We start from the raw sequence: 23,800 nt of genomic DNA on the forward strand, positions 1-23,800 counted from the left end.
TAGCGTACATATTGTCATAACGATCTTATAGCAAATGTGTCACAAGGGGAGATGTATCAAGCCTTGGTGAGAGATAAAGTGGAGTAGTTGTCTAAAGCAACTAATGAGCTTCCAACTGTCATTCCAAAGATTGCGCTAGATACAAGTCAGAAGCTGATTGGTTGTATTGGGCAACTCTTCCACTTTCTTCCATCTCCATGGCTTGATACATTGCCCCCACAGAATTAAATCGTTAAGGATCCCACCCTTCATAAACATCACAAGTGCACAGCACAATGGGCCTAATTCAGACCTGATCGATGTTGTGCGAATTTGCACAGCGGCTGATTATCGAATGACTGCACGTGTGTACGGTTCATAATGCGCAGGCTCGACGCCGAACAGTGAAAAAATCTGGCTTTTTTTTTTTATCGCTAGGCGAACACAGGCTGATTGACAGGAAGAGGACATTTGTGGGTGGTAACTGGTCGTTTTCTGGGAGTGTCAGGGAAAACGCAGGTGTTCCCAAGCGTTTTCAGGGCGGGTGTGTGACGTCAGCTCCGGCCCCCAATCAGCCCGTTTGTATCGCACTGTAGGAGTAAGTCCTGGGCTGCGCACACACTGGAAAAGTAATTCGATGGTGAGTTGGGAACAGATTTGCAGATGTCCGCTGTCTGGCGAAGTTTTCGCACGGCGTACGCATGCATTCGCACACTTGCACGGGGCGGGGTTTCACTCTCAATGGGCGGCGGCTATCTGATTGCAGACCTCTGCAAAAACGCACGACAGCCATCAGGTCTGAATCGGGCCCCATATTAGGGATTCGATAGTAAATGTGATTCTGTGCTATTGATGTAGCGTCTTTACTGCCTGACAATACAGCGCTAGAGTTTTGCAAAGAGCCAATAAAACAGGAAAATAAGCTCCGCATCTGCCCAGGTGTACAGACGGTCATTTACTTTACAGGTTTTCCATATAAACAGTGCACATTATGTAAGAGGATGTAAAATGTTCCCATTTCAATGTTTGCACAATTCTGATGATGAGACCTGAAAGTCTCTCAGGCTGGTATAATCCGCTAAGTAGTGGCTTTAATGACCAGCACTACCTCACACATCCTAAATGACCTTCTACATGACGGAGAATTACTACATTCATTCCGCTCTGTTGAGGATTATAGACGTTTGCCGGCAAAGTCTTCTCTAGCCAATAGACTGCTGAGGACTCTACTATAAAGTGTCTGGGAGTCACCACTCACCACATCTTCTTCAGCTTCTCGTAGACTCAGGCAAAGCTGGAAACTCGCTCTTCTCGCTGCAATATGAGGGTCCTGCCTGTCTGCTGTGTTCTGCTCATGGTCCTGGTAGCAGCTGAACAAGTGGAAGGAGATGGACAGTTTGTGAAACTCTGCGGCAGGGAGTTCATCAGAGCTGTGATCTACACCTGCGGCGGGTCCAGGTGGAGGAGGCTTTTGTCTGAAAAACCCCAAGACATGACTGGTAAGTGTATATCAACAGTGGCATGGCTGGGGGTAAGGAAAGGGGGGGGGGGGGGGGGCAGGCACTGCATGTGCCTGGAGTCATAACAGGGTAGGAATATTGGGGGTCATTCCGACCCGATCGCTCGCTGCAGTTTGTCGCATCGCATGCGCCGCAGTGCGCCGGTGCATGGCAGCTGTTGTTGCCTAGCGATCGCCTCTGAGACAGAGGCGGTCGCTGGGCGGGAGGGGGCTGAACTGTGGCGTCAAGCCGCCATTTAGGGGGAGCGGTCCGGCCAACGCAGGCGTGGCCGGACCGTTGGGGGGGGCAATGGTCAACTCGGAATAACCCCCCATTGTTCAAAGGATGCTACATATCATCATCTGGATGCATGGGCTCTATCTCATATAGGGGCAGGTATACTAAGTCTTGGAGAGTGATAAAGTATCAAACAGTTCCTGACATTTTTCAAACACAGCCTGTAACAGGGCAGTCAGTATCTGATTGGTTGTTACTTTATCTCTCTATGTTATCACTTTCCAAGGCTCAGCACATATCTCCCTCAGAGATACAGGGGGCTATTTACTAATACCCCTTTTCCACCTCTAAGCATGGGTCGCAACTGGGAGCCTGACACGTGTGCTACCCGGCTGCGGCCCGTGCTCAGCCCCCTTTCCCACTGCACTCACCAACCCGGCATATTGCCGGGTTGGTGGCACTGCTGGCGACGCGGCAGGGGCGGCGCTGGGAGATCACATGATCTCTCAGCGCCGCTCTTCCATACACTGTGAACGGGAGCCGCCTCGCATTGACACGGCTTCCGTTTACACTGCACAGCTTACCGGGTTGAACTCGTTTTCAACCCGGTAAGCTACCCAGGTAGGATTCCCGGATCACTTGATCCGGGTTTTTTTTCTGAGGGAGCCGTTTCCACTATCAAAAAACACGGGTAACTGTGCGCCCCCGTGATAAAGCACCAGCCAAATCAGCTACTAACTGCCATGTTACAGGCTGTGTTTGAAAAATTACAGGAGCTGGTTGGTTGGTACTTTATCACTGTCCACTTTATCGCTCTACAAGGCTTAGTAAAAAGACCCGTGTATCTCTGGGGGAGATATGTACTGAGCCTTGGGAAGTTATAATAGTGATACGTGCTTAGTACATCTACCCCACAGTCTTTCTGCATCAGCGTAACAGGAGCTTTACATCACTACATTATGCTGCTGGGGACCCTGCTCCCCCCACTATATAACTCTCAGTCTGTGGCTTCCTGCTGCCTCCATTCTCCTCCTCACATCACGTCACTGCCCCTGTCACATGCAGCCCTGTCCTCACTGACACATCACTCATCTCCTGATATACTCTGTGCTGCTGGGGGACCCTGCTCCTTCCACTATATAACTCTCAGTCTGTGGCTTCCTGCTGCCTCCATTCTCCTCCTCACATCATGTCACTGCCCCTGTCACATGCAGCCCTGTCCTCACTGACACATCACTCATCTCCTGATATACTCTGTGCTGCTGGGGACTCTGCTCCTTCCACTATATAACTCTCAGTCTGTGGCTTCCTGCTGCCTCCATTCTCCTCCTCACATCATGTCACTGCCCCTGTCACATGCAGTCCTGTCCTCACTGACACATCACTCATCTCCTGATATACTCTGTGCTGCTGGGGACCCTGCTTCTCCCACTATACAACTCTCAGTCTGTGGCTTCCTGCTGCCTCCATTCCCCTCCTCACATCATGTCACTGCCCCTGTCACATGCAGCCCTGTCCTCACTGACACATCACTCATCTCCTGATATACTCTGTGCTGCTGGGGACCCTGCTCCTCCCACTATATAGCTCTCAGTCTGTGGCTTCCAGCTGCCTCCATTCCCCTCCTCACATCATGTCACTGCCCCTGTCACATGCAGCTTTGTCCTCACTGACACATCACTCATCTCCTGATATACTCTGTGCTGCTGGGGACCCTGCTCCTCCCACTATATAGCTCTCAGTCTGTGGCTTCCTGCTGCCTCCATTCCCCTCCTCACATCATGTCACTGCCCCTGTCACATGCAGCCTTCTCCTCACTGACACATCACTCATCTCCTGATATACTCTGTGCTGCTGATGGACCCTGCTTCAGTTATTAGTGAGGTGTGAGCTCCCACTCATACTGTATCTGTAAACTGCCTGTGAAATGAGGTGACCTGTATAGTCATACATGCTTTAGTAAAATATGAAGATATATATTTTCCAGGGCACTTTTACAGACTTTTCAAACACTTTTGCATTTCATTTTAAGCCAATATTTAGCTGAAAGCAAATTTGAAAATACAAAACATTCAACAACAAAAACAAATTCACCGGCCTTTTATGGTTACGTGACTGAGGCACTGAGGCACTAGTATATGAGTATATGTGACTGTGGTTTATACCTATATTTAACACATTTACTAGTAAGAGCTTTTGCAGCAATCTGCGGACCCTTCCTTGTTCTCTTACGGCAGCCACACGGTGGGACCATTTGCAAGACTCCGTTTGTATACTGTGATGTGTCTACGCAGTGAGTGGCACATGGGGGGTAATTCAGACCTGATCGCTAGGGTGTGGTCGGCGGCAGTACGTACACACTGAGTGATATGACGACCATATCGCTCAGTGACATCACGCCTCGGCCAGGCCGTGCAGGCAGCTCTTGGACGACAGTGCAAATTGAGCTGCATGCACGTCCGACAGCGAGGGTCGTTAACGAACCGAGGGGCCGCGCATTGCTCGTCGTCGGTGGCATACCCACTTGCCAAGAGAGTGAGCGACGGCGCTCAGGAAGGGTGAAAATAAATGAGCGTCATTGTTTACTTTCTCGGCAAGTGTGTATGCACCTTAATTCTGTATTCTACAGCGGCCAGACAGCGGATGTAAGCTTTGGTCAGTCCAGTACCGGTTAATAATAATAATAATGTTATTTATCAGCACTTTTCTGCCAATAGGACTACAAGGGGGAGATTCAAATGTTTGAAAAGTCAGTTGGGAGTCTGTATTTTCCTCTCTAATAGACAGACACTCGACAGACTTTTCACACATTTGAATCTCCACCCAAGTGTCTGAGACTGGTTACTACGTAAGAATGTTGCGTTTTCCAGGACAATGACTAAACAAACATTTGTATTTCCTACAGACAGGGAAAAGCTCTTTTCCGCGCACGCTGGAGACGAGGATCAGACTGGACTGGTGGAATATCAGGTGCAGAAAATCAACTCGCAGGACTACGAGGACTTGCAGCAGACGGGGTCCTTGGAAGAGTTTTGGGGTACAAAGAAAAACTCCGCTCAAGAGCGACGGGACCTGAATGAATTACTAACCACAGCCTGCTGCAAGTCCGGCTGCAAGAAAAAGGACCTGAGCTCACTGTGTTAGGTGCAGCTTGATACTGTAATGGTGCTTATAATCTGTATTCCCAGTCACATGACTATTCCCAATCATGTGACAGTACATCTGTAATTCCCGCTCATGTGACATTTAAATGCAATCCCGGTCACGTGACACTGCATCTGCAAGTACAGGTCATGTGACTTTACATTTGCAATTCCTGGTCACATGACATTACATTTGCAATTCCCCCTATGTGACATAACTATTTTAATCCCTGGCCGTATAACGTAACTGTTATAATGACATAACATTCCTACAGACATTCCTCTCATTATGATCATAAATCAAAGTTTATGAAATTGTTGCAGCCTGATTTGTACATTGTCCCTCCTCAGGTTATAGATAGGTGTGATGGCTAATAAAGATTATATTCGCTGGACACATTATATGACAGACTAATGTATTATTCAGCACAGATGCAATGTAATGACATTAAGGGCACAGGTAGGATTTAATGCAGGGAAACGGGAAGCTCTGGGACTATGGGGGTAATTCAGAGTTGATCGCAGCAGCAAATTTGTTAGCAGTTGGGCAAAACCATGTGCACTGCAGGTGGGGCAGATATAACATGTGCAGAGAGAGTTAGATTTGGGTGGGGTGTGTTCAAACGGAAATCTAAATTGTAGTGTAAAAATGAAGCAGCCAGTATTTACCCTGCACAGAAACAAAATAACCCAACCAAATCTAACTCTCTCTGCACATGTTATATCTTTCTCCCCCCCCCCCCCCCCCTGCAGTGCACATGGTTTTGCCCAACTGCTAACAAATTTGCTGCTGCGATCAACTCTGAATTAGGTCATAAATGCATTGCTCCAAGCGGTCATACATGATTGATCGGTATATAAGTATATAGTTGTGTGTTATGTAATATATATAATTGTAACGGATTCATATTGTGTCGTTTCCAAGCAGGCGTGAGATGCACTAAATTCTGCAGATGACACTTTATTGTGGTTAGGCTGATCTGTACACATAATAAATACATTTGCTGATAAGGCACAGTTCACAAAACTCGCTCTAGTCCATGACACATTGGGGGTGATTCAGAGTTGTTCGCTCGCTAGCAGATTTTAGCAGCATTGCACGCGCTAGGCCGCCACCCTCTGGGATTGTATTTTAGTTTAGCAGAATTGCGAACGAAAGATTAGCAGAATTGCGAATAGAAATTTCTTAGCAGTTTCTGAGTAGCTCGAGACTTACACATAGCGATCAGTTCAGTCAGTTTCGTTCCTGGTTTAACGTCACAAACACTCCCAGCGTTCGGCCAGCCACTCCCGCGTTTTTCCCTGACACGCCTGCGTTTTTCCGCACACTCCCAGAAAACGGCCAGTTTCCGCCCAGAAACACCCACTTCCTGTCAATCACACTCCGATCACTTCAACGATGAAAATTCTTCGTTCGGGCGTGAGTAAATCTACTAAGTTTTGTGTTAAAATACTAACCGCATGCGCACTGCGAACCATGCGTATGCGCATTTTTGCCTTAATCGCTCCGTTGCGAAAATCGTTAACGAGCGAACTCGGAATGACCCCCATTATCTGGTGTTTTAAATGAAACCAAAAATCCCAGCACAAGACCCGTCACTCTCCATACAATGTCATCCTGACAGCCAGAAAACCAGTGGGTGGAGATCCAGCGTCGCACACACTCCAGCAAAGATGAATTCTACCCAGGTGTTGCTTTTCCCCAATAACGCTTGTTCCCCAGCAGAACTCAACGGTCTCATCTCTGGGAATTCCAGGGGAGGGGAGGGGGGGGGATTTGGCTGTCTCCTCCACCAGTATTCATTGAGACCTTCCCTCCTACCCTACTAGGTTCTACTAGAGATTGTTCCATGAACTTTTTCTAGAACGGTGATTATCTATACGACATCATATTACTTTTGAAATAATGGTAGCCTATATTATTTAACGGTAATCACTTGGAAACAATTACAACCTCTCATCGCAGTTATTTCCAATGCAGTTATAACTATGGCTGGATATTTCTCTAGGTGACCTGGAAAACATGACCTGTTGGAGGTCCTTGAGGACCAAGTTTAGGAACCACTGCACTAAACCAATGCTACTCTACAAAGATTATTTCCAAATACATAATTTGTTACCCCTCCTCTAGAACAGGCCTGGCCAACCTGTGGCTCTCCAGCTGTTGTGAAACTACAAGTCCCAGCATACCCTCCCACCGATCAGATTGGTAAAGCATGCTGTGACTTGTAGTTTCACAACAGCTGGAGAGCCGCAGGTTGGCCAGGCCTGCTCTAGAACGTTATATAATAAATATCCTTGCACACAGAGGCAGCATTCAGAAGGTGGTACGTGCCCCGGGCACCATCTCCAGTACCTCTTGTGCTGGTGTCTAGTAGGTGAAGTTGAAACATGATCTAATTTAGAGACAGGCTTCTTGTGAGTCTCCAGCTGCTGTAGAACTACAAGTCTAAGGATGCCCAGCAGGGGATCCAGGGATAGAAATCCACAGCAGCTGGAGAGTCGCAGGTCACGTCCACAATAAGCTACTCGTAATAAACTGCATAGACATTAGCCAGGGCAAAGAGGGAGCTGTTCTTGAACGTGTAGGATGAGAAGGTGTCGTTGGCTGGGTCCCAGATACACCGGCTGCCGACGCGCATTCTCTGGTCATTCAGCTGCCCGATGTAGATGAGCACAATGATCTTATACCTCGGGATCATCAAGTCCTTTACCCTGGCTTTTATAACCTGTAAGATATACACAAATGCAATGACAGGCAGCTTAGTAGTGAAATTAAAATCTGGGATGGGACCTACTGTATGTAGGGAAAGGAGTCAATTTTGGGAGCCGTTACTCTGCCAGCAGGAGGACATGTATAGTATACACCTCGGGCCAAATGTAATAGAGTGAGTTTCAGAAAGTGAGAGATTTGGTAAGGTTTTGCAGATTTTTTTTAAAGTGGCAATCATTTACACAGCAAGATCCACCTGGTTTTGTAGTGTAAACGATTGCCGCTTTAAAAAACAACAACTGAAATTTTCTGAAACTCTCACTCTATTACATTTGGCCCTTAGATTTCTTTAGAATATTTAGCAGTTCTGGTCCACAGAGGCTGCCTCTTGCCTTCATGTCACCGCTAATTGCCTGGAGCAGGCTGCAGACCTCTCCTGCCGAGTGATTGGCGGATGCAAACTCCCCGCTCCCAACCAACCAATCATGCTGCAGGGAGGATGGAACCAAAGGAAACGTCCTCCCACCGCTCTGCTGCTTGCTCCGCTGTCTCTTTCTCAGCCGTGGCCGGCATATACTGCTTGCAGCAGTAAGTGGTTCACTGCAATGGCGCTGGAATTCCAGCAACGGCGCACCAAATCCCCCTGAGATCGCATATTTTTCTTCGCCGCCCACTAGGGGAGTATAGAAAAATAAACAATATCTGGGCTACTGTAAGTGTGGCACATGCATGCATCCTCCACAATCGAATCGGCCCCTTAGAGTCAGCTCCAGCAAAGGTCACGCAAAATGTATACCTTGTATGAAAACCGTGAAGGCCTGAATTCAGGGGACAGCGCAGGCAGGGACAGATACCACCTTGCTCACTCACGTCAGGGACAACTCTTCTCCAAAAGGGGACGTTCCCAAGATTCTCCTCCATACATATTAACATCAGTGACGTTTTAATGTATGAGGTGGGCCATGTGCAAGTTTTTGTGTGGGCCGTCTTTCACCATATCACCTAATATCTGCCAACACACTTATTCCCTGCATAACCAGTAGTTACACTTAAATTATTTACTTGGAATGGACCAATCAGAAGCCTGCTTTAAGCCATACACTTGCTTGTTACTCAAATGTGGAGTCAGACTTGCAGGGAAAGCATTTAAGCCTTCATTGAGTGAGGTGCGCAGTCATTATTGATGCAAATGGACAGGAAAAGCAGACAGCAAAATATTTAAAAAGTTGCAAAAACTATTTCTATGGGGTAAATGTGAGGAACGACATTTGGAAACCAATGTGGCGTGCTACCTCAGAGATCGTCTTCGTCATCTGCCTGCATAGCTCCGCCTCATACTTCTCTTCCTGAAGGTAACTTGTCAGAACGTCCTTTAAAATATTATTGACCGTGGCCACAGGGAAACGTCTGGATGGACCTACACCAGAAGATCATTCTCTGTTACTTATCATATACTACAGAATATAAACAGTGCAAAAATTAAAAAAGAGGTGCAAACTATTAAAAGTCAATCATCTATAGTTATAAATTATGGCGTAAGATGAACATGTTGTAAAATATCTACCAAAACTGACACATCTCTGCTCAAAAATTATATTACCAATTTAAACTAATTACCCTTGATATTGTATTGTATTTGAATAACTATTTATATTTAAAATTGGAATTCTGCCTGAAATCTCCAGTTAATAACTCCAAACTGTTGCTGCAATTTGACAGTATAGCTAACCACCCACAGCAACTGTGAAAGTTAGTTGTGGATTCAATATAAATATTGTTTCCATGGTTACAGACGGAAGATCAGGGATTTAGAACATACCGATCAAGTGGTAGCAACAGTTGTTTTTCCATTATCAAGAGGGGATTTCAGGCAAAAGTCCTATTTTAAGTAACAGAATTTATTCAAGCGAGCTGTAGTCATTAACGATTTGATTATTAACATCAGTTATGGGAGGCATTACAGTTTACATCCAAGCTTTTAAAAAAGCCTACCGCTGCTCCTCACCTCTATGGGGTAGAATTCAAGTGCTGTGCACGCCGGCGGCCACTAGATGGCCCCCCCACGGAATAATTCAAGTGTTTTTATCAATTCGGGCGCACGCAGCCACCAACTCTGACATTACTGTTATATTGTTCCGTCATTTTGACGGGCTGGTAACTAGTATAATAATAAGAATTTACTTACCGATAATTCTATTTCTCGTAGTCCGTAGTGGATGCTGGGAACTCCGTAAGGACCATGGGGAATAGCGGCTCCGCAGGAGACTGGGCACAAAAGTAAAAGCTTTAGGACTACCTGGTGTGCACTGGCTCCTCCCCCTATGACCCTCCTCCAAGCCTCAGTTAGGATACTGTGCCGGGACGAGCGTACACAATAAGGAAGGATTTTGAATCCCGGGTAAGACTCATACCAGCCACACCAATCACACCGTACAACCTGTGATCTGAACCCAGTTAACAGCATGATAACAGAGGAGCCTCTGAAAAGATGGCTCACAACAATAATAACCCGATTTTTGTAACAATAACTATGTACAAGTATTGCAGACAATCCGCACTTGGGATGGGCGCCCAGCATCCCCTACGGACTACGAGAAATAGAATTATCGGTAAGTAAATTCTTATTTTCTCTGACGTCCTAGTGGATGCTGGGAACTCCGTAAGGACCATGGGGATTATACCAAAGCTCCCAAACGGGCGGGAGAGTGCGGATGACTCTGCAGCACCGAATGAGAGAACTCCAGGTCCTCCTCAGCCAGGGTATCAAATTTGTAGAATTTAGCAAACGTGTTTGCCCCTGACCAAGTAGCTGCTCGGCAAAGTTGTAAAGCCGAGACCCCTCGGGCAGCCGCCCAAGATGAGCCCACCTTCCTTGTGGAATGGGCTTTTACAGATTTAGGCTGTGGCAGGCCTGCCACAGAATGTGCAAGCTGAATTGTACTACAAATCCAACGAGCAATAGTCTGCTTAGAAGCAAGAGCACCCAGTTTGTTGGGTGCATACAGGATAAACAGCGAGTCAGATTTTCTGACTCCAGCCGTCCTGGAAACATATATTTTCAGGGCCCTGACTACGTCCAACAACTTGGAGTCCTCCAAGTCACTAGTAGCCGCAGGTACCACAATAGGTTGGTTCAGATGAAACACTGAAACCACCTTAGGGAGAAAATGAGGACGAGTCCTCAATTCCGCCCTGTCTGATTGGAAGATCAGATAAGGGCTTTTACAGGATAAAGCCCGCCAATTCTGACACGTGCCTGGCCGAGGCCAGGGCCAACAACATGACCACTTTCCATGTGAGATATTTTAACTCCACAGATTCAAGTGGTTCAAACCAATGTGAAGAACAGGGGGTGTAATCCTTATTGGCGCTTCTAGTTGGTCGATTGCAGCCTTCTCAGTCCCAACGATGGACTTATCCCAAGCAGTCCAGAAAATAGAACAAAGAGAGTGGTGGTGGTGTGGGTTAGATGGCGCTATCGCTCAAGCAGTGGTGGTAAAAGTGAGAGTGCTAAATAAATACTTAACTTTGCCGATTCCAAATGGAAAGTCAAGGATGTTCTGTGTTCAATATTTGTTGAAAGACTCGCCGTGTTAGACGATAGGGGAAATAAAACAGAGGTAGGCAATGTGTAATATCGTCATAAATAAGGAAGGGTATAATTTTTCAATATAGTCTAGTAGACTTCCCTAATCGATGATCAGGGAACTGACGATTTTTTAGACTTAATTAATGAGAACACACCTGACTTACACAAAAGACAGGTATAGTGAAGCTCATAGGGGTATCTTTTCAAGGTGTGATGTCTACTAGTATGGAAGGGAGGCGTACCTAACACTCACGTGAAAGGTAGTGGGTATCCTCATATAGCGGTTTCTTTCGGAGTTTTCGTCCCGAAGGGGTTTTTACCTGGTGGTTGTGCTTACCCAAATATGAAAGAAATGAAAGGAATACACAATGTGCAGTAACGTCGTATTTCAAAGGGAAGGTGTTGTCTTAAACCACTAAGAGCAGTGTATCTAAAACTTAATAATAAGTATCCTTCTATGAGGGTGATAAAACCATAGGGTTCCTATGGACACACCTGACTTACATGAAGGCAGGTGTCTGGACGTTCATAAAGGTATCTTTCGTAAAATGCTGAATTTTCTATCATTTAAACGAGGATAACCGAAGTTTTTAACAAATGGAAGGCGTACCTAACACTCACGTGGGAAGTGGTTGGTGTCCTCATATAAAGGTTTCTTTTAAAAGACATCGATCCAGAAGTGGTAAAAATAAAAATGAATTTATTAAAAAAAAATATATATATCATAAAAAACACTTATTTATCCAAGCGTCAGAGTCCGGCTCTGATGAAAGTGAGAACCGTCTTGGAACGGTAAGTGGCCAACTTTTTGGGTTCCAAATTAAATATGACAAGGTCCTACCTTCCTTCAGAGTCCAAAGGGCAAATCCGCTGCAGTAGTATCCCCTCTAAGCCGGGACTGCATGCTAAAATTCCAAAAAAATAATAGAAATTCTCATTACAGTGTGAATTGCAAGTGTTCAAATATAGAGCTCAATTGATTGTTGAACACAATGTTGATATAAAGAAGCAATTAAAAGTAAAAATCAACTAGCACTAAGAAATCTGGGATATGTGGTCAATTAATTAATCTAAAACGACTCCGTAACCGGAAGTAGATAGGTTACATGGGAAATGTAGTCATTTGCGGTTAAGCACAAAGTTGACATAAAATTGAAGTTAAAAGCTAATCTATGCAGTCTTCCCTATTTGAAAGGATTCCCCTTTACTGAGGATAACTCGATAGTACAGTGTCAAAAAACTTATTGCTAAAATTGCAGAGACGTCCGTGACCGGAAGTCGCTTTCCCTGCTGGGTAACGTAGTTTTTCTACATGCAGGAAAAAGTGCTTTCGATAGCCGGAGCGGAAGTCCATGTACTTTACTCCCGGAAATGTCAGCCGCGGTGGAAGTGACGTGGTGGTTCTGGGAAATGTAGTTTTCAGGTGGATGTGTTGAATGCGGTGAAAGTGTAAGAGCCGCTCCATTGCTGGAATTATAATTCTAGATCACAGTCTCAGACACAGCAGGGAGAAATGATATACAGTCTCAAACTGAATTATTTTCCTTATGATTGATACTTGTAGCTAAAACGCTGCAGAGATTAAAGAATAAAATGCTGGTTCTTGAAATGTTCTATGAATAAAAAAGAATTATTGGTTACAACATCTAAAGAATAGATGTGACCCAAATGATATTAATCTTTGAGGGGCCGGTGTGGTATAGAAATATATACTGTGCTTTACAAGTGAAAATGAACATACTATGCTCGGCAAATAAAACATGCTGTTGTTTATATTTAAAAGTGAACCTCTACTGGACAGACATAGAAGAAAGACAAAAAGCCATGTTGTGCTCAACAGATGGGGCATGCTGTATATAAAGAAAACGATCTTATATTAGACAGGATGATGATTAGTTGAGAAGATGAAAGATGGATGTATCAGTATTTCTTCACAGTGGGTGTGATGTTTTCTTCAAAGGAACCACTTCAGTTCAAAGTCATGGTTCAACCCGCCTGGAGTTAGAGTATTTAGTAAGAAAATGGTCCTCATTTCTGACATCGCTAGGTTTTTCTCTGTGTTCTTGTCCTTCCATGTGGCTTTGATGTGTTTAATCCCGATGAATCTTGTTATATGTTGAGTGGAACATCCATGCTTGATTTTAAAATGATTAGAAAGGTGATGGGTTTCTATCCCTTTTTTTACATTTCTTAGATGCTCTCCTATTCTAATTTTTAGGGGTCTGGCCGTTCGTCCAATGTAACAGAGCCCGCAGGAACATTCGACTAGATAGATTACATTGGCAGTATGGCACGTTAAGAAGTCTTTGATCTTCAATGTTACATTATTTACCGTTACTTCGCAATATTTATTAGTGGAGTCTTTGATGTTTTTGCACCCAATGCATAAGCCACAGCGGTGGAATCCTTTGGTTCTAATAAGGTTGCGGGATGGCATGGGTAACGTACTTTTTACCAGTTGATTTTTTTAGATTTCTGGATTTCCTATAGATGAAATTGGTTTTTTTTGGAATGATGTCCATGAGAATGGGATCTCTTGTTAACAGATACCAATTTTTATTGATAATTTTTTCTATTTGTTTGTGTTGCCCATCATATTGGGAGATGAAAGCCCACTGGAGTCTATCCGTTTTGTTTTCTTCTTTCTTCTTTTCTGCTTTGATTGCGAGTAGAGATGTACGATCGATCGTTTCTATCTCACTGATAACTTGATCGAGTGCTTCTTCTTTATATCCTTTTTTAAGGAAGTTCTCCTTCATCTGTGAGGACTGTTGTTTGAAGACCTGTTGGTCACTGCAATTTCTCCGCACTCTTAGAAATTGGCTTTTGGGTACCCCTTTTAGCCATAGGAAATGATGTTGGCTATCGGTCGGGATATAAGTATTGACATCTGTAGGTTTTTGATAGGTCATAGTGTTCAAGATGTTATTCTTCTGGTAGATGGTCAAATCCAAGAAATTAATTTGTTCATTGCTGGTTACCAAGGTGAATTTTAAATTAAAGTCATTTTCATTTAGTGATTCAAAAAAAGTAAGAAGATCTTCTAGTGGGGATTTCCAAAAAAGGAGAACATCGTCTATGTAACGAAACCAATGTGTAAGGGGTCCGCCCCAAGCTATGCCACCATGAATTGTTCTATCTTCCCAGAAGCTCATAAAAAGATTAGCATAGCTTGGGGCAAATTTTGTCCCCATTGCAGTCCCATTTTTTTGTAGAAAGAACTCGCCATTGAAGAAAAAATAATTGTTTTTCAATATGAAATCAATTGCTTCCAAAGTGAAGGTTTTTCTCTCTTCTGTTAAGTCCGTCTTATTCAGAAACCAGGTGATGGCTTCCAGTCCTTGTTCGTGTCTGATGCAGGTGTATAGGGATGTCACGTCCGCAGAGGCCATATACATGCCTTCTTCCCACTTGATTTTTTGGAGTTTTGTTATGACATCACCTGTGTCTTTAAGGTAAGATGGAGTGGAAGTAACGAGGGGCTGTAGGATGGAATCAACAAGGGAGGAGAGGTTGGATGTTAGACTCCCAGTCCCAGCAATGATGGGCCTCCCTGGAGGATCAACTAGGCTCTTGTGGACTTTGGGGAGTATGTAAATAGTGGGGGTCACTGGATCCTCCATATTTACAAAGTCATATTCTGTTTGTGACATACCTTTACTTTGCCGATGTTTGTCCAATAGTTTCAAGAATTTTTCTCTGATTATGTTGGATGGATCACTTTTGAGTTTGGTGTATGTTTCGCTGTCTGCCAGCTGTCTATTAACTTCTCTAATATAATCCTCGCGGTTTAGTATAGCAATACCGCCACCTTTGTCACAAGGTTTAAAAATGATCTCTTCATCTTTACTGAGATCCTCGATGATCTTCCTTTCCCGTTTATTAAGATTGAACTTGATTTTTGGTTTTTTGAGATTTTTTACTTCTTCCAAGACCAGTTTGGAGAAAGTCTCAATGAAGTTCCCTTTAACGTGGGTGGGATAGAATTTTGACTTTTTCTTTCTTTTCCCGGAATTATCTTCCTTCGAAGTTGTAGGGATGCTTGATGGTTCTTCTGGGTCTCCTGTTGTGATTCTATTATCCGATTCTTTTAAGGCAAAACATTTTCTTAAGGTGATTTTTCTAATAAATTTCTGGATGTCAATAAATTTCTCAAAGTCATTCATGTATGAGGTGGGGGCATACTTGAGACCTTTATTTAAAATTCTCATTTCCTGATCGGTTAGCTTCTTTTTACTAAGGTTAAAGACCAAATTGTTCTCTAGTGGTTCTTGGTTGGAAGTGATCCTCTTCTTTTTGCTTTTCTTCTTGTTCTTCCCGCCTCTACAGCCTCTCATATTCTTAGGATTTTTCTTTCTTTTCTTTTTCGTCATTGCTATCGGTGTCGGTGTATCGGTTTCTAAAGTGTTGGGATCTGGGTGATTGGAAGCAGGTATGGATGGGTTGACAGCTGGATCAGCTAGATATGGTCCCTTCTGGAGGACCTTTCTCCTAAAAAAGGTTGCCTCCTTGGTGGTGTCTCCCTATTTTTTTGACAAGTAGATCTTTCTCTATCAGTCCTGTCTGATCGTGCCTTATCTCTTTGAGTGGATCTTCTTCTGTCTCTCCCGTCTAATCGTCTACCATCTCTGTAATTGTTGGTTCCTCGATTGTCATTTCCTGTGGTGTATTCTCTCCTTGATGTTGCCTGGTCCTTCCATCTGGATTGTAGTATAGGTGTTCTGACTTGTCCATGGTGGTTTCTCCAATTTGAATACCTCCGGTCTTCATAATAGGGAGAATAATGTCTACCTAGATCTTGATTTCCTTTCCAATTTCTAGGGTTCCTGTCCCATCTCCTTCTTTGATCGTGAAAGTTGTACTCTCTAGTGTTCCTCCAATCTTCTATGTTATACTGTCTCCTTTTACTGAAATGGGGATGGCGATCATATCGTCTATCGGTGGACCTTCTCAGTTGTCTGGATCTGGGGGGGCTAGGCATTCTTGATTCGTATCTTTGATCTTTGATGTTTCCCTCTCTTTTTCTCCTCTGTGTAGGATTCTTGTTTCCTCTAATAATTCCAAATTTGTAGTAGTCGTAGTCCCTCTGCAGCTTTCCCTGTTTCTTTTTTATTAAAAATTCTGTATTTTTGCTGATTTTTTCAGTGATGTCCTTTTCTAGGTCCGCAAATGTGGGTAATTTATTGTAGGGTTGTATTAATGTTTGTAATACCTCTATCCTTTCGTTGGTTTCTTTTAGTTTGACCTTCCTTTCCTTTAATATGATGGACATGAGTGATAGGGAACACTTCTCCAAGATTGTGTTCCATTCATTTTGAAATTCCTCCGACCCATCCTGGAACGTGGGTGGTTTAGTGATTCTTAAACCTTTCGGTATAATCTGTTCGGATAGATATTTTTCGAGGGTGGCAACTTCCCAACATAATCTGTTCTCTTTTAGGAGCCAGTCACATAGACGGTCCATCGCTGTCTCGAGATTGTCATCCGTCATTTCAATCTCGTCGTCTTTGAAGTTCATTTTTAGTGCTTCCTCTATTCTTGCTGATCTTCCCTCTCGGTGCTTGAACATGATGCTGCCTTAAGGATTTGCAAGGGATATAGAGCAAATTGAAGAACAGGGGGTGTAATCCTTATTGGCGCTTCTAGTTGGTCGATTGCAGCCTTCTCAGTCCCAACGATGGACTTATCCCAAGCAGTCCAGAAAATAGAACAAAGAGAGTGGTGGTGGTGTGGGTTAGATGGCGCTATCGCTCAAGCAGTGGTGGTAAAAGTGAGAGTGCTAAATAAATACTTAACTTTGCCGATTCCAAATGGAAAGTCAAGGATGTTCTGTGTTCAATATTTGTTGAAAGACTCGCCGTGTTAGACGATAGGGGAAATAAAACAGAGGTAGGCAATGTGTAATATCGTCATAAATAAGGAAGGGTATAATTTTTCAATATAGTCTAGTAGACTTCCCTAATCGATGATCAGGGAACTGACGATTTTTTAGACTTAATTAATGAGAACACACCTGACTTACACAAAAGACAGGTATAGTGAAGCTCATAGGGGTATCTTTTCAAGGTGTGATGTCTACTAGTATGGAAGGGAGGCGTACCTAACACTCACGTGAAAGGTAGTGGGTATCCTCATATAGCGGTTTCTTTCGGAGTTTTCGTCCCGAAGGGGTTTTTACCTGGTGGTTGTGCTTACCCAAATATGAAAGAAATGAAAGGAATACACAATGTGCAGTAACGTCGTATTTCAAAGGGAAGGTGTTGTCTTAAACCACTAAGAGCAGTGTATCTAAAACTTAATAATAAGTATCCTTCTATGAGGGTGATAAAACCATAGGGTTCCTATGGACACACCTGACTTACATGAAGGCAGGTGTCTGGACGTTCATAAAGGTATCTTTCGTAAAATGCTGAATTTTCTATCATTTAAACGAGGATAACCGAAGTTTTTAACAAATGGAAGGCGTACCTAACACTCACGTGGGAAGTGGTTGGTGTCTTCATATAAAGGTTTCTTTTAAAAGACCTCGATCCAGAAGTGGTAAAAATAAAAATGAATTTATTAAAAAAAAATATATATATCATAAAAAACACTTATTTATCCAAGCGTCAGAGTCCGGCTCTGATGAAAGTGAGAACCGTCTTGGAACGGTAAGTGGCCAACTTTTTGGGTTCCAAATTAAATATGACAAGGTCCTACCTTCCTTCAGAGTCCAAAGGGCAAATCCGCTGCAGTAGTTTCCCCTCTAAACCGACGCGTTTCGAGTCATAAGACTCTTTTTCAAGGCATGAGGGTCTAAACAAACAGGTTGCCCTATTTATGGCAAAAAGTGGTTACATCACTTCCGGTCACATGACCGGGACTGCATGCTAAAATTCCAAAAAAATAATAGAAATTCTCATTACAGTGTGAATTGCAAGTGTTCAAATATAGAGCTCAATTGATTGTTGAACACAATGTTGATATAAAGAAGCAATTAAAAGTAAAAATCAACTAGCACTAAGAATTCTGGGATATGTGGTCAATTAATTAATCTAAAACGACTCCGTAACCGGAAGTAGATAGGTTACATGTGACTTTAGGAACCCCAAAACTACATTGAGATCCCAAGGTGCCACTGGAGGCACAAAAGGAGGCTGTATATGCAGTACCCCTTTTACAAACGTCTGAACTTCAGGTAGTGAAGCTAGTTCTTTCTGGAAGAAAATTGACAGGGCCGAAATTTGAACCTTAATGGACCCCAATTTTAGGCCCATAGACACTCCTGTTCACAGGAAATGCAGGAATCGACAGTTGAAATTCCTCCATCGGGGCCTTACTGGCCTCGCACCACGCAACATATTTTCGCCAAATGCGGTAATAATGCTTTGCGGTTACATCCTTCCTGGCTTGATCAGGGTAGGGATGACTTCATTCGGAATGCCTTTTTCCTTCAGGATCCGGCGTTCAACCACCCTGCCGTCAAACGCAGCCGCGGTAAGTCTTGGAATAGACAGGGTCCTTGCTGGAGCAGGTCCCTTCTTAGAGGTAGAGGCCACGGGTCCTCCGTGAGCATCTCTTGAAGTTCCGGGTACCAAGTCCTTCTTGGCCAATCCGGAGCCACGAGTATAGTTCTTACTCCCCTCCGTCTTATAATTCTCAGTACTTTTGGTATGAGAGGAAGAGGAGGGAACACATACACTGACTGGTACACCCACGGTGTTACCAGAGCGTCCACAGCTATTGCCTGAGGGTCCCTTGACCTGGCGCAATACCTGTCCAATTTTTTGTTTAGGCGGGACGCCATCATGTCCACCTTTGGTTTTTCCCAATGGTTTACAATCATGTGGAAGACTTCTGGGTGAAGTCCCCACTCTCCCGTGCCTGCTGAGGAAGTCTGCTTCCCAGTTGTCCACTCCCGGAATGAACACTGCTGACAATGCTATCACATGATTTTCCGCCCAGCGAAAAATCCTTGCAGCTTCTGCCATTGCCCTCCTGCTTCTTGTGCCGCCCTGTCTGTTTACGTGGGCGACTGCCGTGATGTTGTCCGACTGGATCAGCACCGGCTGACCTTGAAGCAGAGGTCTTGCTTGGCTTAGGGCATTGTAAATGGCCCTTAACTCCAAAAATAAGATTTTACTTACCGATAAATCTATTTCTCGTAGTCCGTAGTGGATGCTGGGGACTCCGTCAGGACCATGGGGAATAGCGGCTCCGCAGGAGACAGGGCACAAAAGTAAAAGCTTTAGGATCAGGTGGTGTGCACTGGCTCCTCCCCCTATGACCCTCCTCCAAGCCTCAGTTAGGATACTGTGCCCGGACGAGCGTACACAATAAGGAAGGATTTTGAATCCCGGGTAAGACTCATACCAGCCACACCAATCACACTGTACAACCTGTGATCTGAACCCAGTTAACAGCATGATAACAGCGGAGCCTCTGAAAAGATGGCTCACAACAATAATAACCCGATTTTTGTAACAATAACTATGTACAAGTATTGCAGACAATCCGCACTTGGGATGGGCGCCCAGCATCCACTACGGACTACGAGAAATAGATTTATCGGTAAGTAAAATCTTATTTTCTCTGACGTCCTAGTGGATGCTGGGGACTCCGTCAGGACCATGGGGATTATACCAAAGCTCCCAAACGGGCGGGAGAGTGCGGATGACTCTGCAGCACCGAATGAGAGAACTCCAGGTCCTCTTTAGCCAGGGTATCAAATTTGTAGAATTTTACAAACGTGTTCTCCCCCGACCACGTAGCTGCTCGGCAGAGTTGTAATGCCGAGACCGCTCGGGCAGCCGCCCAGGATGAGCCCACTTTCCTTGTGGAATGGGCCTTGACAGATTTAGGCTGTGGCGGGCCTGCCACAGAATGTGCAAGTTGAAATGTGCTACAAATCCAACGAGCAATCGTCTGCTTAGAAGCAAGAGCACCCAGTTTGTTGGGTGCATACAGGATAACAGCGAGTCAGTTTTCCTGACTCCAGCCGTCCTGGAAACCTATATTTTCAGGGCCCTGACAACATCTAGCAACTTGGAGTCCTCCAAGTCCCTAGTAGCCGCAGGTACCACAATAAGCTGGTTCAGGTGAAACGCTGACACCACCTTAGGAAGAAACTGGGGACGAGTCCGCAGTTCTGCCCTGTCCGAATGGACAATCAGATATGGCTTTTGTGAGACAAAGCCGCCAATTCTGACACTCGCCCTGGCCGAGGCCAGGGCCAACAGCATGGTCACTTTCCATGTGAGATATTTCAAATCCACAGATTTGAGCGGTTTAAAATGTGATTTGAGGAATCCCAGAACTACGTTGAGATCCCACAGTGCCACTGGAGACACAAAAAGGGGGTTGTATATGCAATACTCCCTTGACAAACTTCTGGACTTCAGGAACTGAAGCCAATTCTTTCTGGAAGAAAATTTACAGGGCCGAAATTTGAACCTTAATGGACCCCAATTTGAGGCCCATAGACACTCCTGTTTACAGGAAATGCAGGAATCGACCGAGTTGAAATTTCTTCGTGGGGCCTTCCTGGCCTCACACCACGCAACATATTTTCGCCACATGTGGTGATAATGTTTTGCGGTCACCTCCTTCCTGGCTTTGACCAGGGTAGGAATGACCTCTTCCGGAATGCCTTTTTCCCTTAGGATCTGGCGTTCCACCGCCATGCCGTCAAACGCAGCCGCGGTAAGTCTTGGAACAGACCTGGTACTTGCTGAAGCAAGTCCCTTCTTAGCGGCAGAGGCCATGAGTCCTCTGTGAGCATTTCTTGAAGTTCCGGGTGCCACGTCCTTCTTGGCCAATCCGGAGCCATGAGTATAGTTCTTACTCCTCTACGTCTTATAATTCTCAGTACCTTGGTTATGAGAAGCAGAGGAGGGAACACATACACCGACTGGTACACCCACAGTGTTACCAGAACGTCCACAGATATTGCTTGAGGGTCTCTTGACCTGGCGCAATACCTGTCCAGTTTTTTGTTCAGGCGGGACGCCATCATGTCCACCTTTGGTCTTTCCCAACGGTTCACAATCATGTGGAATACTTCCCGATGAAGTCCCCACTCTCCCGGGTGGAGGTCGTGCCTGCTGAGGAAGTCTGCTTCCCAGTTGTCCACTCCCGGAATGAACACTGCTGACAGTGCTATCACATGATTTTTCGCCCAGCGAAGAATCCTTGCAGTTTCTGCCATTGCCCTCCTGCTTCTTGTGCCGCCCTGTCTGTTTACGTGGGCGACTGCCGTGATGTTGTCCCACTGGATCAATACCGGCTGACCTTGAAGCAGAGGTCTTGCTAAGCTTAGAACATTGTAAATTGCCCTTAGCTCCAGTATATTTATGTGGAGAGAAGTCTCCAGACTTGATCACACTCCCTGGAAATTTTTTCCCTGTGTGACTGCTCCCCAGCCTCTCAGGCTGGCATCCGTGGTCACCAGGACCCAGTCCTGAATGCAGAGTCTGCGGCCCTTTAGTAGATGAGCACTCTGCAGCCACCGCAGAAGAAACACCCTTGTCCTTGGAGACAGGGTTATCCGCTGATGCATCTGAAGATGCGATCCGGACCATTTTTCCAGCAGATCCCACTGAAAAGTTCTTGCGTGAAATCTACCGAATGGAATCGCTTCGTAAGAAGCCACCATTTTTCCCAGGACCCTTGTGCAATGATGCACTGACACTTTTCCTGGTTTTAGGAGGTTCCTGACTAGCTCGGATAACTCCCTGGCTTTCTTCTCCGGGAGGAACACCTTTTTCTGGACTGTGTCCAGAATCATCCCTAGGAACAGCAGACGTGTCGTCGGAAACAGCTGCGGTTTTGGAATATTTAGAATCCACCCGTGGTGTCGTAGAACTACTTGAGATAGTGCTACTCCGACCTCCAACTGTTCTCTGGACCTTGCCCCTATCAGGAGATCGTCCATTTTCTTTGAAGAAGAATCATCATTTCGGCCATTACCTTGGTAAGGACCCGGGGTGCCGTGGACAATCCAACCGGCAGCGTCTGAAACTGATAGTGACAGTTCTGTACCACGAACCTGAGGTACCCTTGGTGAGAAGGGCAAATTGGGACATGGAGGTAAGCATCCCTGATGTCCCGGGACACCATATAGTCCCCTTCTTCCTGGTTCGCTATCACTGCTCTGAGTGACTCCATCTTGATTTGAACCTTTGTATGTAAGTGTTCAACTATTTCAGATTTAGAATAGGTCTCACCGAGCCGTCTGGCTTCAGTACCACAATATAGTGTGGAATAATACCCCTTTCCTTGTTGTAGGAGGGGTACTTTGATTATCACCTGCTGGGAATACAGCTTGTGAATTGTTTCCACTACTGCCTCCCTGTCGGAGGGAGACGTTGGTAAAGCAGACTTCAGGAACCTGCGAGGGGGAGACGTCTCGAATTTCCAATCTGTACCCCTGGGATACTACTTGTAGGATCCAGGGGTCCACTTGCGAGTGAGCCCACTGCGTGCTGAAACTCTTGAGACGACCCCCCCCCACCGCACCTGAGTCCGCTTGTACGGCCCCAGCGTCATGCTGAGGACTTGGCAGAAGCGGTGGAGGGCTTCTGTTTCTGGGAATGGGCTGCCTGCTGCAGTCTTCTTCCCTTTCCTCTATCCCATGGCAGATATGACTGGCCTTTTGCCCGCTTGCCCTTATGGGGACGAAAGGACTGAGGCTGAAAAGACGTTGTCTTTTTCTCCTTTATACGGCAATACTTCCATGTGCCGTTTGGAATCTGCATCACCTGACCACTGTCGTGTCCATAAACAACTTCTGGCAGATATGGACATCGCACTTACTCTTGATGCCAGAGTGCAAATATCCCTCTGTACATCTCGCATATATAGAAATGCATCCTTTAAATGCTCTATAGTCAATAAAATACTGTCCCTGTCAAGGGTATCAATATTTTCAGTCAGGGAATCCGACCAAGCCACCCCAGCGCTGCACATCCAGGCTGAGGCGATCGCTGGTCACAGTATAACACCAGTATGTGTGTATATACTTTTTAGGATATTTTCCAGCCTCCTATCAGCTGGCTCCTTGAGGGCGGCCCTATCTGGAGACGGTACCGCCACTTGTTTTGATAAGCGTGTGAGCGCCTTATCCACCCTAAGGGGTGTTTCCCAACGCGCCCTAACTTCTGGCGGGAAAGGGTATACCGCCAATAATTTTCTATCGGGGGAAACCCACGCATCATCACACACTTCATTTAATTTATCTGATTCAGGAAAAACTACAGGTAGTTTTTTCACACTCCACATAATACCCTTTTTTGTGGTACTTGTAGTATCAGAAATATGTAACACCTCCTTCATTGCCCTTAACAAGTAACGTGTGGCCCTAAAGGAAAATACGTTTGTTTCTTCACCGTCGACACTGGAGTCAGTGTCCGTGTCTGTGTCGACCGACTGAGGTAAAAGGACGTTTTAACGCCCCTGACGGTGTTTGAGACGCCTGGACAGGTACTAATTGGTTTGCCGGCCGTCGCATGTCGTCAACCGACCTTGCAGCGTGTTGACATTATCACGTAATTCCTTAAATAAGCCATCCATTCCGGTGTCGACTCCCTAGAGAGTGACATCACCATTACAGGCAATTGCTCCGCCTCCTCACCAACATCGTCCTCATACATGTCGACACACA

The 23,800-nt window shown here is 45.1% G+C and overlaps 2 protein-coding genes across 4 annotated transcripts in view; one reads left to right on the plus strand and one right to left on the minus strand.

Annotated features, from left to right (window-relative positions):
- Positions 1-981: 981 nt before the first annotated feature.
- Positions 982-5,244, plus strand: INSL5 (insulin like 5). The gene is made up of 2 exons (XM_063939145.1): positions 982-1,478; positions 4,621-5,244. The coding sequence occupies exons 1-2, from the start codon at positions 1,301-1,303 to the stop codon at positions 4,857-4,859; spliced, it is 417 nt and encodes a 138-aa protein (XP_063795215.1). The 5' UTR covers positions 982-1,300; the 3' UTR covers positions 4,860-5,244.
- Positions 5,245-5,803: 559 nt separating this feature from the next.
- The window catches only part of DYNLT5 (dynein light chain Tctex-type family member 5), a 47,806-nt gene continuing 29,809 nt past the window's right edge, over positions 5,804-23,800 (minus strand). For all 3 annotated transcript variants that reach the window (XM_063939148.1, XM_063939146.1, XM_063939147.1), the window contains exons 4-5: positions 8,864-8,988; positions 5,804-7,587 (exon numbers count right to left, since the gene is read on the minus strand). In XM_063939148.1, the coding sequence (XP_063795218.1) occupies positions 7,384-7,587; positions 8,864-8,988 (329 nt within the window). In that variant the 3' untranslated portion in view covers positions 5,804-7,383. The remainder of the gene's footprint in view (positions 7,588-8,863; positions 8,989-23,800) is intronic.

This window comes from Pseudophryne corroboree, chromosome 9, assembly GCF_028390025.1.
Source record: "Pseudophryne corroboree isolate aPseCor3 chromosome 9, aPseCor3.hap2, whole genome shotgun sequence".
Taxonomy (NCBI): Eukaryota; Metazoa; Chordata; class Amphibia; order Anura; family Myobatrachidae; genus Pseudophryne; species Pseudophryne corroboree.

Excerpts from the sequence above, each read along its gene's own strand:
- INSL5 (XM_063939145.1), top strand. The coding sequence starts at position 1,301 with ATGAGGGTCCTGCCTGTCTGCTGTGTTCTGCTCATGGTCCTGGTAGCA. Across the intron at positions 1,479-4,620 it reads AAAACCCCAAGACATGACTG|ACAGGGAAAAGCTCTTTTCC; the intron begins GTAAGTGTATAT and ends TATTTCCTACAG.